Consider the following 18,197-nt stretch of genomic DNA (forward strand, 5'->3'; position numbering starts at 1 on the left):
ACATAACCATCTGGCACCTAAGCTACAAGCAAGAGCACATTTTGTATATTTTTAACCGTGCACTATATTTATTTAGCCAGTGTGTTGAAGGCTGACGCAAGATTCTTTTAAATCTAAAATACATGAGGACTAAGAAAATCTAAACCACACAACTTTCCTTCCATACAAATGTGTTAAAAAAAAATGAAATATCTAGAGGCGACAGTAATTCAAATTCCAGCTCATACCGTTCATAACACAAACGTAGAATTGAACTGAATAGATTGGCCTCATTGTCGGCGATACCGAATCCGGCAATATCGGCACAACATCCATATTGGTTGTTCTTAAGTGGGCAAATCCTGCAAAAGGGTTCATGGCAAAAAAATTATTTTGACAGGAGTGGTTATAAGAAGAAATCTTAAATTAATTTTAATACATTTTTTCCCCCCTAGAATGTACTTAACAAATAAAAGATACACCCTCCTCTCTGACAATGTAGCAGTCCAGCCTTGAGCTGTGAATATAATACAACGCCACTGTTCGTCTTCTGTGCTGTAAGGAAGTGGATTTAGAGAGAGAGGGAGGGGGGGGGAACTGTCATTGTAATTTCACTGAACAAAAGCACTGAGTTCTTCTTTCACACGCCTCGACACTGAAAGCTTTACCATCCACGCTACATCACCAATTGGTCCTTTGCAGAGAGACAAGAGCATGTGACAGCCGGCGGTGGCGGCCGGGAGAACAGCTCGTGAGGATGCACGTAGAACAATGCGTGAAAAGCCACCCAGAGGCGAGGCGTGCAGTGAGACAGGCGGCTGTGGCCGAGGCTTGTTGTGGGTTACGGTGTTACCGCTCAGCCCGGGCGATCCCTTGTGCTCTTCAGGAATGGACGCATGCCACGCATTCCGAGAGGCGACCCAATCGTTACAGCGGAGACCGTGCCGAGCAGCCTGCAGCTGTTCTTACAGCGACGTCCATTGAGCCACAGCGCTCACCTATCTGCTCAACAATCTGCCCCGCTCTCAGATGCAGAAGGACATGTTTCGCAAGTCGGCCCCCCCGCTCCCTTTTTCTTTTCTCTTCATGTGGCCGCAGTGTTTAGTTGAAGATAATCTGCCTGGCTTTTTTCCCTGATCTTTCTGGGAGGTGAAGGTTGCTGTGGAAGCAAAGTGGCATCATGAGATGATATCATGAGTGTGTTTGAAATCTGGGCCTACGAGAACACATAGAATATGCTTAATTAAGTCCAAAAAAAAAATTCATTTCTGATGAACTGAAGGGATTCATGCACATAGTAGATCAGTGAAAAAACGTTGACAGGAATATTTCATCCGCGATGTATAGAAGCGGGAGCTATCGAGATGAAAAACGTACATTTTCTCCTTCCAATACAACCCTCAGCAAATACTTTTTAGTTTGGTCCACTTTTAAAGGACAGGATAGTGAACCTGCTGACTGGCTGGACTGGAAGAACAGAGCTTCAACTTGCCAGGAAAACAATCAAGCATTAAAAGAAGACATTTGGCGTCTGTGTCAGACTATGACGGTTCCAAGTAAAAAGAAGGGGGACAGCTTTTCAGATTAGTAGAACACTTTTCTGACGGTGATTATGCAACTTAAGACTTTGGGTGACACAGTTAAGAGAATGAGGCTCCGAGAGACTGGTCCCTGGGCTCCTCGGGTTTGGAATGAAGTGCAGACTAGACTGGATCTAGGCTCCCTCATCTCTTTAAAAACTGTTTTAAACCAAAAGCTAACTGATGTTAGCTCACAAATTGTTAATAACTTCTGTTGATGCGCATACATCAGTCTTTACTCCGTGCTATTTGTGATGCGTTGTACTCATGGGTTAGGGTTAGAGCGTCACCTCCGTCACATGACAGATTTTATAAAATTGGTTTGTCTTCAGCACATGAGCAAAGGACAGAGTAATAGTTACAGGTATCAACACACCAAGAGGAGGAAGACAAATCCTTGGATCAGTCATGATAAAAAAAAGAAACGGAAACAAAAGCCAGCATGAGGGGGGGCGGACAAAAAGGGAGAAGAATGGAGAGGGAGAGGCGAGAGTGAAAGAGGGATGGAGGAAGGAGAGGAGGGAGAGCAGAGCACCAAAAGAGAGAGAGAGAGAGAGAGGAGAGACGGGCAGACAAATCTAGGTCAAGTCACATGACTGGGACCGACTGCAGGCAGGATTAAATATCCTACAGCGTGTGGTCATTTACACAACAAATGTACTTCTCATTTCATAGATTATTTCCCTTTCCACGGGGGAGGATGAGGCTCGGCGCAGCAGAGCGGGATGCTACGCTGCGCTCTGGGTCGGAAGAGAGGCTTTTCAGCGAGCACAACAAAACAAAATAAAAAAACGGGCGCATTAAAGAGTTTTTTCCCCTCTGAGACGGGGAAACAAAGCCGGAGCCTGAGATAGCATGAAAATGATCATAACAGGAGGGAACACGGTTCCGGTGTGAGATAGCCCCACTGTGACGGGCTAATGGCTGTATCATGCGCTGTCCATTATCCTCCGTGAAAGCAAAGCACGGGGAAATGTTTACAAAGAAAAATTAACAAAAGATCTCGCGTGTTTCGACTTCTTACAGAAGTGACAGGGAAAGTGTGCCGGATTGTCTGGACTGGAGACCGGCTTTGACGTCATCCTGATACGCGCATAAATCATCCACCCGTCACCCGACCGCATGAATTGCTTTCCTCCGATTTAAAGACCCGCACCAGCATGGCCTACTCCTGATTTCAATGAGTGAAGCCTAACCGGAGATTCCCCACCGGATACGAGCCAATCAACGTGGTGCAACGCCACTGAAGGCCCTGGACCAACATGCGGCTCTTCCGTCCCAAATAAATGGTTTCCACAGGTCTGCCCTTTGCTGTATACACACTCTCCACATTTAAGATCAATGACTATTTTCTTGCCTTCAAAGTAAACAATCATTTGGTATTCATTAGAGGCATGTATGAGGTTAAATATTACATTCTTTGGTTAACTTGAGGAGATTTATTTGAAGTTTTACTGTGTAGACCAGGAGTGACGGCACACGCCCCCAGGTGCATAGACACCAAAGATTGTGGTTTGTTATGATACTGTGGCGAGGTCCAGGTCGAGGCACCTTCCGAGGGGCTCGAGGCGTCCTTCCTCCCGCTGAAATGTCATCCATGACGTCTACCTGCAGACGCCCGCGAGACGCCATGAGCCAGCGAGGCAGAAGGCCGCTCCAAAAATACTAAATCTACCTCCCGGGGAAAAAGCTCTTTACTCAAATAACAATTACTGACCAAGAGAGACGGACCGTCAGATTGGCTTAGAGCTGAGCAACGGTGCATCCTCTCAAAAAAAATAAAAAGAGTCGGGTCCGGAACGGCGAGGCTGATTTGGATCAATGGACGGGCGTGAGGACGAGCCGGAACAATTCATCGCTTATCAAAATACTTATTTGCGATTCGTTTATCTGTTAATCCATTAATCGATTAGTCGTTTCAGATAGAAGTGAATGCGGAAATAATCTGTTTTTTGAACATTAACGCATGTACACGTTCTAGTAGAACCCCCAAATACAAGTATGAAACTAACAATTTAAGAATTTCCCAAAGTTCTGTTTTATATAATGGTAATGGAGAAAACTGTAGCTGCCATTTATTTTTCAAGATTTTATAACATTTTATTGAATAAACTAACTGATTAATCCAAAAAATTAATCCACTGATTCATAGAAAATAATAACAATCATGTTAGTAGCAGCACTTATATCAATGTTTCAGCTGCCAACAGTTTTTCTACAACTGGCCTGTCGGCTGGATATTTTATGTGAATAAATCGTTACATGACAGCATGTCGACTCAACTGACCTGCACGGATACAAGCACACATCCTCACACAGATAAACTACATAACACTGCTCTGCATATGCACAGTCCATCACACACACACACACACACACACACACACACACACACACACACACACACACACACACACACACACAGTAGACTGTATCAACATCAGCATTCCTAGAAAGGAGTCCAACTTGTCGGCTCAGTCATGCGGAAAGATGTAGGCCAACAGCCGAGCAACATGGGAAATAACAAAAAAAGAAGAAGAATCAGCTCAGTGTCACCATAGAAAGAGAGATGATGGACCATGTGCATGTTTGCCTCCTCCATCCAGATAACCCGATAAAGAAGGCAACTTCAATGGAAACCCATTTATTCTTGATGTTCAATTGATAAAAAAAAAAAAGAACGGTATTGATTCAATAATAACTGCATCACATTCCTTGGATGTCGCTCTTCATCTTTCTCTTGTTCAATGTCATCTATCCCCCTCTTTGCTTCTCCTCCTCCTCCTCCTCCCCCCCCCATCCTCCATCCCCTCTTTCTCCCTCTGATCACTGCCCTGCTCCTGCCTATGCGTACTGCAGCTCTCATGGGGGGGAGCATCAGTAGGCCCATCAGAGGGAGACAGCGATGCGCCCCTTTTGATCAGCGCCGCATTAGCATGTACCTCCGCGCTCTCCTCCCTGTCAGCGCGCGCCGGCCCACGAGGAGACCTCGCCCAGGTGAGACGGGAGGCGCCGGGGGGGAGGGGGGGCTCGTGTGAATCGTAGAAAAAAAATCAGCAAATGAAGGTAGGGCTCGCTCACGCCTTGGAGACGGTCAAATGTACAGCGAGTGCCCCCCCCCCCCCCCCCCCCCCGCGGTAGAACGCAGAGTACAAATTGACTGTAGGTGTTGAAACAATACGGGGACTTTGTCATCCCTCTGGGGACCTCACGCCTCAGAGGGAGGCTCATGAACACACTCTTTGTGCGTGCTTTTTTTTTTTCCCGGCGACAACAAACCAATACTTGAAAAAAGCTTTTTGAAAGCACACAAAGGCAGCCTGTTTGTGATCACGATACACGGTGGCTCTTTCATGCCGTACGAGAAAAGTCCACGTCGGTGCCGGTCGAGGACAAAACAAAGACGTTGTTTTTTTTCTTTTACGCTGGGATTTAAAGTTTACCGTCTGCAGAAAGTGGAGGATTTCTTCTTCTTTTTTTTTTTTTTTTTTTACGAGGGGTTGTGCTTGTCCCAGGAATGGTCTAGGTCTGGGTCCACAGCCCTCTCACTTCTGTGCCACTTAATTAGCCCGGGCCCTGCGCAAAGGGGAGTCGGTCACATGGGCCCAATTTGGCCCCCGCTATAAAAGTCTGCAAGGGGTCGACGTGCGTTACTGCAGGAGCCTTTTTACGCGCCTGCCGGGTCGGGCCGAGCAACTTTGAAGATGCTGAAAGCAGGACAGAGGAGAAGACGAAGTAAAAAAAAAAAATAGGAGGGGGGAATATAACCGAAATGAAAGGAGGGGACCCCTTAAATTCCAGCCGATTTTTCCAGATGTTGCACAAATATTCTGCTGAGGCAATCCAGATGTGCTCACCCTGTTCAGTCCCCTCCTTCTGCTCACTGTTCCAGGGACTTTTTTCTTCCCTTTCACTCTCTTTCTACAACCCCCCCCCTCTCAAGCAGCCCTCATCAGTGTGCCTCTGATAGTGCCTTTTAAGAGAGGCCTTTAATAGCCCCCGGGGCACCTTAGCATCCACTAGGATCCTGTAATAAACATCCACTCTCATTCATCACAGCACATGTGTGTGTATGTGTGCGTGTCAGAGAGAGAGAGTGAGAGGTGCCTTGTTTTGAATCGCTCTTTGGATCAATTAACAATGAACTCTGTTACTAACAATAGCTGCTCTGATGCACAAAATGAAGCAGGACCTGAAATGAAAATAACACGCTTCCCACTTCCCTTTTCTCCACGACGATCCGGTTTGGTTTTTGCCCTCCTCCCCTCCCCTCTCCTCACCTCACCTCTCCCAGAGTGTGACCCAGCCACAACCCCTGACCCTCCCCTCTCCCAGACAGACAGCTCACTGACTCTCAGCTGCTCAACTCTACAGCGCTCCAGAGACGCCGCTTCATGAGTCAGTGCGTCGGCGACTATCCCCACCACCACGTACACATATCACATGTTGTAGCATCGGCTACACATGGCACATTGAAAGCACGCGTGTGCAGGCTGGTACACGCTGACACATGTGCGTGCCCAAGCAGACGCACATACCAAAACCCCTTTGTGACGCTCAAGGTTACGCAAACCGTGCGTGCTGGTGGATAAATCAAGCATAAGTCAAGCAGACACGTCAAACAGTGTGGTTCAAGCTCCTCAAAGTTGGGCATTTTGCACTTTTTCTATGTTTGAGTAAAATATCACGCAGGGCAACCAATCAGAAATTGTTATGGATCTTTTTTTCATAAATGATAAACTGGTTAAAAAAAACAAAACAGAAAAAAAACACATTAAACAATAATAAAATTAAAGGTGAAATGCAGCCCTTGTGTGTGCGCCTTCACACACACACACACACACACACACACACACACACACACACACACACGGCCCTGACAATAAAGGGCCCTCTACGCTCCCTCTATCTGTCCGGTTTAATCTGCAGCCTTCTCCCGTTTCCCCCCCGGTCCGCACTGAAACAGAAGAAAGCGTCCAAAGTGTGACACTTGAACTTGTCAGAGACAGGATTTTTTGTTTTGCGCGAGTAACTGTCAGCGCTCTGGTATGCACAACGCCAACGACAAAGGCACGGCCGCCACCTGCACCTCCCTCCCGTCTGTCAAGTGAACCTGGTTGCTCAACGCTTCCCCCCTAAACGGCAGATTTATATACAAGGTGAGGGTTGCGTCTGCGCTAAATTCTGATAGCACACACACACACACACACACACACACACACACACACACACACACACACACACACACACACACACACACACACACACACACACACACAGAGAGAGAGAGAGAGAGAGAGAGAGAGTGAGAGAGAAATCCAAACGGGACTCGGATAACGTTTTCCTCGGAGGGTTTTCTCACTCTAATAAGCAGGTTAAATAAAAACTACACCTAATATGAACTCAGTCACCACTTAATGAGCTTTCTGCATTCATTCAGTCTTCCTACTTTCAGTGACTAAGTAGTGGAGCTCAGTTAAATAAACAAAAAGATCTGCATTCTGGTTTTACCGTGGTCGAAGATGGGCCACTTATTATGTGTTTAAACTCTTGTCTTAATATCACATGGCCTCATTGTTTTTGTATTACATGGCTCTACTCTGTGATTTTACTGCAAAAACCCCGTCTGCAAAGCAAGTTTCCCTCACGGGGCAATAAATCCAACTCAAATAGACTGAACGCTGTGGGCAGAGGAAGGGGGGGGACGGACACTTACGCAAGAAATGGAACTTTTCCTTTCAGTCGTTTGCAGCACTGCTTGTTACGGGTGTGTTCAACATACCATATCTAGTAGCCGGCGTTATTGTTGTTGTTTTTTTGCATATCGTAAGCTCCGCTCCCCTCCGTTCTTAAAAGAACACCCTTCCTGTCGTCGGGAACATTCCTGAAACCAGACGGCCAGCAATGAGGTGTCTAAGCATGGGTGACAGAGCCCTACACACTTATACACTTCTGTGCAGACTTTCTGCATGTGCTGCACATGTCAGCCTGTGCGTGCACACACATATAGCTGTGGGGGTGTGTGTGTGTGTGTGTGTGTGTGTGTGTGTGTGTGTGTGTGTGTGGTTTGAGGCCACAGTCTGGGCGGATGTACGAACGTGCTAGGCCTGCAGGCGTCAACAAAAAGTTAATCACTCTCTCTCTCTCTCTCTCTCTCTCTCTCTCTCTACTGCAGGCGGAGAGAGAAAACCCACAGAGGAACCCTGTTATCTCACATGTTATCTTTGTTCTCTCTCATGCACAGCAGCCTGTGAAAATAAGGCAAAAGTTGCAACCCTGCACGTATCTATGCCTCGCACTCATTTCTGAGGTGACCTGTGCCAGTGCTTTTGTGTCTTCGCCAACGTCCCTCGGTATCCGTAATCAAGAGTTGTTCGGTAGCTCCTGTAATGGATCTTCTGCGTATCGTAATTGCGGCCGTGGCCTTTAATCTCACGGACCGGTTTGAAAGGCCGCTTCCCCGAAGTTTGAACCCGAATCCCGAGTTGTTTTTTAATGCGAGGAGGACGTGAAAGTCGGAAAAAGAAACGTTCTCGCTCTTACGGGATCTGGAAATCCTCGAGCTGATATCTTTTTGAACGGCTTCAACGGCGCTCGATCATTGCAGGGCTGACTCCGAGGGAGGGGAAAAGGAAGGGCAGGCAACGAAAACAAAATGGAACAGAATACAGAAATGTAAATTGACTGAATGGCTACTTATCATTCAAAGCAAGCAAGCAATATTCAATATCTGATCGTTGCATCCCTAGAGAACGCCTCAGAGAAGTCATGTTCATTTTGGGAGCATCACAGGCCCATGATCATGCCAGGTTCATCCAGCCAATACTGGCTTTTTATTGGCTAATTTTTATTTTTTTTTATAAATATTACTATCACCACATCTGCAGGTTGCCTGAGAATGTGTGTAGTATAAAAACATTGGCTATTATAAGCTACTTGTGTTTCGTGCCCACAGGGCACTGTGCCTTATTCCATCAAATTCTAAATTAAATTATGGCTGTTCCCAAAGAAGTCATTATTCTGGGAATAAAAGCCTTTTCAGTGCGTTGGAATCGAGCGGATCTCTCTCAACTAGCAACTACATTTGGCAGTCTGAGGCGGGCTCATTGGGGTCCGATCTCATTCTCATTGCCAGTGTAAACCTCCACCTGACTGGGGAAAGAAATATGGGGGCTATCATTAGCAAGCTTTGAGTGTTTCTTGGCAAAAAAAAAGAAAAAAAAAGAAAGAATCTTCTTCCCTCTGTAAATACAAAAACATTCAAGATTGACTTTAACTTTCGCCATGATGATAATGGCAAACCTTTTTAACTGTGAAAGCCAGAGCATTAGTGGAAACGCTCTTCATCGAGCTCTTTACCTAAATCTTAAAAACATACAAAAAAAAGATAGCTAGCAATTCATCTGATATGCAAAGATATAGAGTCCAGATATGCATTTGTTGGCATGCAGGTGTAAATGCACATGACCTCTACCCTGTCCTCTCAAAACGGCTGCCTCCTGCTTACACTGTCGCCCACACACACACACACACACACACACACACACACACACACACACACACACGGCCGAGGTGTGTTTTGCATGCTGTGGGATTTCCGTGGCCCCGTGTCTAGCAGTGCGTGGAATCCCCCCCCATCATCTGGCAAGGTGACAGACAAACATAACGGCAGGACACACTGGGACACCTCCTCTGGTTCCATGTGACCTCAAAAAGAAAACCACCATGGAGCAGCCACAGACACCGTCTTAATTACCTCGCTAGTGTTTACATGTACATACACACGTGTGTGTGTGTGTGTGTGTGTGTGTGTGTGTGTGTGTTGGCTATTGTCAGCACGTGTGTGAAAAAGACAGTGGGGGGTTCTGTGTGTAGACACCTGAATATACAGTTTAAATAAAAAATTAAAAAAAATTCACAGTTGGAGTCCGTTTCTTTCTGTGAAGCAACATCAAACGCATCCTTCCAGCTTTTGATCACGCAGCACACTGACACATATTATTACAACATGTAAAGCAATGATCCGCTGCAGTTTAATTCCACTTCCGCGACCCCGTCATCTGCATGCGGGAAATAAAATTATTCTATTCACTCCTATTGCAATGCTCTACACAACTACTTTAAAGGGAAATAAATCAACACTTTATTTTTTACTACATCTGTGGTTCTCATCGGGGCCAATTATAATTAGCGTGGATAAAAAAAAAAAAGTGGGCATAACGGAAATATAATGACACGGAGGAGCATAACATAGCTGGGATTCACTCCATTCGTCATCCCTCTCCAGTGAATACCCATCAAAGCCTATGTGCTCATAGCTTAATTACAAAACACATCATAACAGCCGAGATATTTTCATGCATTGCGGCGATCACAGAAGAAGAGGCGGCGGTTGTTTTTATTATTGAAAACGCGCCAACTTGAGGAGTCAGCCTCTGACAGCCACAGTTTCCTTTTTCTGTGTTGGCTTTTTTGGCAGGGTTTTGAAACGTCACAACACGTCATACAGATCCTTTCCGTCTCAGGGTCGCCGTGATGCACGCGGAGCACAGAGAGGAGAGCTGTGGCGCGGTGAACCCACCTTTCCGCTCGATGCGAATTACGAGAGCAATCTACACTTCCACTTCCAAAGAGCGGCGTACAGCAGCCTGAATACTACCCGCCCGCAGAAGGAAAAAAAAGCCATTCAGACCCTCGGAGGACCCGCAATAAAACGCCGACAACAAAGGTGCTTGGATGACCCCAACGCTGAGTAGTGACAAATCCAAACTGTGAGTGTAAACGCCGAAAAAAAATTGGTTTATCATCATTTCAAATTTAGCAAACACGCAAAAAATGCCCTGGTTCTAGCTTTTAAAATGTGTTTATTTGCTGCTTTTCTGTGTACACTAAATATTTTAGAGGATGTCACCTTGGACTCAAAGTAGCTTATAATAGCCAATGTTTTTATACTACACACATTCTCAGGCAACCTGCAGATGTGGTGATAGTAATATTAAAAAAAAAAAAAAAAAAAAAAGCGTACCTATTAGCCAATAAAAAGCAAGTATTGGCAAGATGAACCTGGCATGAAATCAAGGCCGGTTTCCACATTTCTTAAGAATATAAATAAAATAATTCTTAGTTGCATCACCAATTTTTATCTCCACAAATCCTGGAACCTAACACACAGGATGAAAAAAAAAAGTCAAAAGGAACACAGACAGTAAGACAAACAAAGAACGATCGTCATGCTACTGTCTTTAGACACTTCCAACAACAGATTGAACGCCGAAGGGGAATTCCTGGAATGATCGAGCACGCGAGGAGCAGAGGTCAAGGTTCGGGGTGCAAAGTTCAGCATGGGCCGGTATCAATAAAGACCTCCTGCGAGCGAGCAGCTCCTTTTACAAATAATTAACGAGCCATCCGAGTCATCCCGCCGTTCTGTGCGTCGAGAGGCCTCTCAGAAGTTTCTGATTCGTGCTATGTTTAGAACGTAAACAAGCGAGGGGCTGCGGAGGGGAAGAGCATGATGGGCCAAAATGTGCTCCCGTTTTATCTGAAGCCAACGACTCATGCTTTGTAATGATCGGCAGAAAAAAACAACAACTCGTCTACGGTTTAGTGTAATTATAAAAAAAAACACACACTCTCGCTGTGTTTGTAATTGGAGCGTAAAGCTTGTACAGTTCGGTTTGGATGTTGGCAGGGGTGAGGGGTGGGAAAGTGGTGGAGGGTGGGCAGGAATAAAGTTTTTCTTTGATTTGCTTCAGTAAAAGGCCTCGTGGGTGAGATTGAGAGAGAAGAAAAAAAAGAGAAAGGGGAGGGGGGAGAGAGAGAGCTGTCACTTTAAGCCATTAAGTCTCGCTATAAAACTCCTCCAATAAAAATGACAGCTGCAGCCCCTTTTCTCAAAAGGGGAGCAAAAGCGTCACATCAGGAACACAAAACTGGACGGCAGTAAAAAGACAAACTTGGCCAAATGCTTTTGGCAATGTAATTCCACCAGCCCACTCCCACCTCTCTCTCTCTCTTACACACACACACACACACACACACACACACACACACACACACACACACACACACACACACACACACACACACACACACACACACACACACACACACACACACACACACACTCTCCCTGTGTTACCTTTGTTCCTGAGTTACTGCCAGAAAAGGAATGTCGGTCTCTCCCACACACACACCATCATCATGATTCTCACTTTCTCATCAAAGACCATGAACTTCATTGGTTTCTGTGTGTGTGTGTGTGTGTGTGTGTGTGTGTGTGTGTGTGTGTGTGTGTGTGTGTGTGTGTGTGTTACCTCATGCTCCCCTAAACCGAAAGCACCAAAGAGTTTAGCTCCACCGGATTCAGGAAAGACAACACACACCTCTGAAGCAGGTGATAAATACAAGCTTTTGGAGTGAGTGTGCACTTTTCAACAATGTGGCCAATCGTCTGTCAAAAGAGGAAATTTTGTAGCTTTGAGCTCTTTTTTTTTTTTTTTTTTAAATTCAATATATAAGTGTTTGATTAAAAACAGCTAATTTAATGTGTTTTAAGTTTTTGGGGGGGTCTGACGTGTTTTTGTCTTCTTTAATCTTTCTCTACATATGAATGTTGGCTGTACATCTCACACGCTCGTCTAATAGTCTTCAAGTTCATTGGATCTAAATCGCCACAATTTGTCTCTTGAGGGCTTTACAATCCGAACAAGACACTTTGTAACATCCTCAGATCCGCCGATTCAGACGAGGATAAAAACTAAGAATAAAGCCAGCCCAGAATGTACAAACATTGAGCCGGTGAAACCTGCTTTTGGAGAACTACCTAAGGGGCCCACATATTAGCCTTTAAAATAATCACCCACATTTTTAAAAGATTATGGATCTGACTGGCCTTAAAGTTAAAGAGCTCAATCGCTCTCCGTTTATATTTCCCCGACAGACCGTCACGACCAGCCTCACATTGCTCCGACTAAAAAGGACACAGTCTCCTCTCAACGTCGTCCCCTCAGTCTTCACAGCTTTGTCAGATATCAGAGCACCAAGCACAAGGTGCCAAAGGGAGGGGGGGGGGGGGGGCTGTGGTCATCACAGCCGACAACCGATCCATAACTGTAGAGATGTATACCCACGTCAGGTCGTCTAATGCGGCCCGACAGATAATTACACCGGGCTAATCGATACGTTCCAAGGACTTTCGCAGATAGCGGCTGGCGTCCTTGAAGTGGCCAATTACAAATCGGCACTCAAGTGGACCTTTTGATGGGAGCAGGTTTTAAATATAAAACGGCGAGGCCCGAAGATTAGGACCACGGAAGAGCTGCTGATGCAGCACACGCGGAGGAGCGTTCCTAATCATCTGAACAATTACAGCGTCGAGCCTTCCGGATCAGGAAGTGTCTGGCATGAGCTACTCTGGTGTACATTCAGACACACTGAAACTTGAAGCACTTTCAGCATGGACACGCGATACGGTGCACCTGCAATAACAGCACCCGTCGTCGGTGTGTGTGCAAACGCTGGCGGGTTGAGAGTGTTTCTGTACAGCCACATAAAAAGGGCCGCTGCGGGCGACAGTGTCGGCGCACACGCACCCCCCCCCTTTTGAAACAGAAGAAAGCCGCCCTGGCATCTCAGAAGTGCACCCCCCCCCCTTAAATCTCCTTCGGTGCATCCAGGCGAGGCCGAGGATATACCGTGTCGAGGTTGTAACGTGACGCCCTCATGAAAAGAGCGGCAGACACAATAACAGGTCTGGCCCACAGCTCTGTGCTGTGTCTCTGCTGTGTGTGTGTGGGGGGGGACAAGGGTCTGCTCTGTTCACTTTGACAAACTCACAGTAGCAGCTCAGCATTAATTATTTACAGTGTGGCGTGTGTGTGACAGTATGTGTGTGTGTGTGTGTGTGTGTGTGTGTGTGTGTGTGTGTGTGTGTGTGTGTGTGTGTGTGTGTGTGTGTGTGTGTGTGTGTGTGAAGAGGAATCTTTCGAAAAAATAAGGAGCCCTTGATGACTTGAATTAATGGTTTTCAAATCAATTCATAGATGTATTCAAACATTTTTCTGGAAACTCAAATGTCACTAATTGAAATGATGACAGCTGCGTAAAAGGCCCTCGTTATTCCTTGAAGTACTTTCCTGTGACACTTGGCGAGGGAAACATATAAATGTGACAGTTGCACTCCCTCAACAAATACTCCCAAATTCAGTACATTTAACCTCTGCATAGTTTATGATCCTTTTTGCAGATTTAATAAGCATTTTTTTTTAATCCACACAAGACAGACTGCTGAGGTCCTGGTGCAGTTATCCCACACCTGCACGTGTCACCTGTTTGTACCTGAGCTAATATTTAGTTCGAAGAGACAAACTCAGGCTGTTCCCCAATAAGTCGAGCAACTTTGTTTGAGCACAAGGGCCAAGTTTAAAAATCCCAATTCGTATGCTTTTTGGGTTCATTTTTAAAACCACATGCCAGCCTGCACCTTCAAAGTCAAACGGAAGCACGTTGAACCGAGTCACATGAAAGACGACATAAAGCACGCAAAGAACGTAAACGCAACATTCAAGCTATCTAAAATCAGACAACGCGAGCTAAAAGGGTAACAACAAGAAAAAGAAACCGCTCGTGCAAGTTCAAACCCCTCTATTCATGCAGTCATGTTACAATTCAGTCCTTCTCTTTAACGCGCACAGCAAACGCTAAAATACGTTGACCCATCTCCCGACATTCATTAGAACAAAAGTTGTGAGCAAAGTTAAAAAAAAAATCCAGCCTGCATTTAATTGCAGCGCGCGCGAGGTATGCGCGCAGCTTCCTCCCGAGCGAGATGTCACTCCGTATCAATGCGAAATGTCATCGGCTCGCACGGCAACGTTTAGATATGCAACACGGAGAGGGCATGTCTGCTTTTACTTTAAGTTACGAGCGAAAAGAAGACAACGTCCGCTCGGCAAGAGCTCCGAACATGTTGATGCGTCTGGCACGCGCTGTCAAGAAAAGGGGGCACAGCGCGAGGACACGTTATCACTAATCCGCCGATAAAAAAAGAAAAGTCCCATCATAACCAACACATTAAAAATGTCTCAGTCATTAAACAAACAAACTTACCCAATGACAGGAACGGTTTGGTTTCCATGACTGTCTGATAGGTTAGCTCATGCCCGCTGAGACGACCGCGTTTCGGGGAGGTTTTTTTTTTTTTTTCGCAGGCGGACTGCCCGGGCAGACCAGACCACCAGACCAGGGCGCTGCTGCTGCTGCTGCTGGTGCGGTCCTCTTTCAAGTTAAGACTCGGCACGAAGCGGTAAAAGTGACAGGTCGACGCGTGATAAGTCTCGGAAAGATAACCGAAATGTTTCTGCCCTCTTGTTTGCTCACTCAGCTGCTGCGCTCGCGCTCTCCTCTCCCTCTCGCGCTCGCCGTGGTAACAACTCCAACTACTGGATGTGCGCTGCAAAAAAAAAAAAAAGGGACCCGTGCAGGGGGTACTCCCACCGACGTGGAGCCGAGCTGCAGCGACACGGCAGATATGCGAGGCCGGGGCAGTCTTATCGTGAACTTTGAAATTAGCAACACATGAAGAAAGTAAACACGCAGCGCATGTACAGTCTGCAGATAGCCTTCGAGGACGGCGGAGGTTTTCCAAAATCACGCGGAGCCACTTTTCCAGCTGAGCAGCAGCTCCTTCTTCTTTTTCCGTTGCGTATCTGCTGTTATTATAACCTGGTCACATCTGTTGAATCAGAGCCGTTGGCTCCGGTAGATAGATGTTAGAACTGCATGTGCCTATAGGAATTAGCACATATCTATCTATCTATCTATCTATCTATCTCTCTCTCTCTCTCTCTCTCTCTCTCTCTCTCTCTCTCTCTCTCTCTCTCTCTCTCTCTCTCAGCTACACTCGCCTACACAGTTTGATCTATTGATTTTTTTGTAAATAATGACCTCAAAATCCAGGACTGACGTTCAAAGTTCTGCAATGCATATTTGCAATTTAGTGTTAAAAGAATGTTTTTGTGCATTGAGATTAAGATGTACTGTTTTCATTACAAAGCATGCCTGTTTTCTTTTCTTGTGTCTCCAAGTAAAAAACGTTGCCCTTGAAACAACCAAGATTGAAAATATTGTTACCAAATAAACATTTTAAACTAATTATCATAATCCATTCTTAACGATACGCTATTGTAAATCTTTTGCACAAAACCCCCCAAAAAATCCAGACCAATAAAGTTGTGCAAGCTAAACATCTTTTCACAGTTACAATATTTATATTTGTCTCAAAAGTCCCCCATTCTACATCTGCTAATGCTTGCTTGATTCATACTGTGTGATCTGCCAACATGGCCAACAATAAATTTAAAAAAAAAAAGAGAAAAGCTGCTGTATCTGTTCTGGACATGACAGTTTATGCCCTAATTCAAGCCACATCCGTCTTATGCGCGCCTCCTCCCCTTCGACACTCAGGCCCTCTGCACAGAGGCAGGCGCGTGTTCCAGGAGAGTGAAAAATGTCCCTTCTTTGGCCCGGATCGAAGGAGAGCACCACAGATGCAGGGTTTACATACCCCCCCCCACACACACACACACACACACACACACACACACACACACTGTAAAATCCCTTATGCAGTGCACTATATGGGAGCGTGATGTAGGGTATGCATACTCCTCCTGCAGCCATCCTCCAGGCCCCCGCGATGAGCCCGCTCCTGATAAGCATTCGAAGGTGTTCACCACATTTGCACCGAGGGCGAGATGCATAATTAATGCAATGCACGGCACATCAAAGATCAAAGGCAGTTGCACAAAAAAAAAAAAAAAAAAGGAAAAAGATAAAAGTTAAATCTGATTGGGCACTGTTCAAAGGTGTGTTTGTGTGTGCGTGCTTTTTTTATGTGTCAGTGTGCAGATGTGTGAGGAGTGATAATTCCACTCAAGGCCTCGCTGTTGTGTGAACGCGTCCTTCATCTATCTTTCCGAGTAAACAATTGTCAGTCGTCGAAGGGTGTCGCGTTGGCGCGGCGATGTTAAGCGACATAATCGGCGGGGTGAATGCTCATTAGCGAGGGAGGGAGGGAGGGAAGAGGAGCGATTGGACATCCCATTAGTCGTCGGTTCCCGAGGCTGTTTTGGCCCCCTGGGGCCTCTGCTCTGTAATAGAAGACAGACTCAACACGGCCTTTTCAAACACCTCCACGGGGCCGCGTTCCCTCATCTGCCCGATCTACAACGAGCTATTTAATCCTCGACTTTTGGGCCGTGATTAATAGCGTTCCGACCCCTTCACCTCCACCCGCATAAATCCTCTGGAAGCCGTCGTTGGCTCTCCTCAACGACTCACACCTCTGCAGGAGGAGGCGTGGAGTCTAAACCTACCTCTTTAATCGCGATAGCTCTTTGCTCGGTTCTTTCTTTCTTCCTCTTGCGCCGTGTTTCCCTCCACTTTAAGCGACGTGTTTTGGGCCTCAGGGGGTGGGAGACCACCATTAGGATACACTTGGCTATGGTTGCTTTGACAGCCAACCTCCTCCTCCTCCTCCTCTTTCGCCCTCTCTTAAAGTGGGTGATAAATGAGACAAGAGGCCTTTTGGTCGCCTTTGTACTTGGACCATTCACGACAAGCTCATCCGTAAAAGTGAATATGGCCTCTTTCAGCGGCAATGACAATGGCGTCCAATCCTGAGGAATGTTCGGATAAATATACACCGCATTTCATCGCAGTCAATTATTCATCCAATGCAATGTCAGAAGATAGTGATAGTCTTAGGTGATGCCTTCAAACAGCTTGTTTTGTCCAACCATTGGTCCAAAGCCCAATGGAATTCAACAAACAAACAGCAAGCAGTCTCATTCTGTCGGTCCTCGTTCATCTCGAGGACCGTTCATCCAATCTACTCCACACTTGGCAGGTGTATTGCTTGGGACCATAGAGCGGGCAGTTGAAAGCAGTCGACTGCTGCCGGATAAACTCACAGGCGAACTCTTCATCACTTCCCTGGAGTCGACGAGCTGCGAGCGGTTCTCGAGAAGCACTTCCGGCCGGGCAAAGCAAGCAATCGGCCCGCTTCGAACGGGCAACGCGATTGATTCGATTGATTATCAAAACTGTTTTGGATAAGTCGACATACAGTTGTAGCACTACTGGAATCCAATTTTCTTTTTAAATCTCAAATTAAGATAATCCTCTATAAACCAAATAGAGGAAACTACTCAAGGCAAGTAATCAGGCGAATAGTTGATTTGGTTTCTATTAAGAGGACATGCCTGACATTTGTTTTGTTTGTTTTTCTGAGAAAAAGAAGAAGAAAAAAGCGTTCTACGAGGAACACAAAAGCATGTGAGATCATTAGGGCGTTTGCTGAGGTGTTCAGCATTGTCCGCCCCCCGAGGGAGAGTCTTGATCGTCACGGCCCCGGGTTCACATTCCTTAACCCCTGGGTCAGGGCTTTGTCTGAGGATAGCACTGAGGCAACTTCCCCTGCGGAAATCAACAAGAGCTGACACACTGAACGCTGGAGACGCACACGGAGGCAGGAAGAGGGACCACCACACGCAGACACGGCCATAAACGTGGCTATTTTTCATCTAAAAATAGAGAAAACTGTTTTGGTTGTTTTTTTCCATCCGTTCTAGGCTA

The 18,197-nt window shown here is 46.1% G+C and overlaps 1 protein-coding gene across 1 annotated transcript in view; it reads right to left on the bottom strand.

The window, feature by feature from the left end:
* Positions 1 to 15,017, bottom strand: part of LOC137868735 (retinoic acid receptor RXR-alpha-like) — a 56,322-nt gene extending 41,305 nt beyond the window's left edge. The window contains exon 1 of the mRNA XM_068705633.1: positions 14,670 to 15,017. Within this exon, the coding sequence (XP_068561734.1) occupies positions 14,670 to 14,697 (28 nt within the window). The 5' untranslated portion in view covers positions 14,698 to 15,017. The remainder of the gene's footprint in view (positions 1 to 14,669) is intronic.
* Between the last annotated feature and the right edge of the window lie 3,180 nt (positions 15,018 to 18,197).

Source organism: Cebidichthys violaceus, unplaced genomic scaffold (genome assembly GCF_023349555.1).
Source record: "Cebidichthys violaceus isolate CVI_PGR_0920_01 unplaced genomic scaffold, fCebVio1.0.p SCAF_12, whole genome shotgun sequence".
Lineage (NCBI taxonomy): Eukaryota > Metazoa > Chordata > Actinopteri > Perciformes > Stichaeidae > Cebidichthys > Cebidichthys violaceus.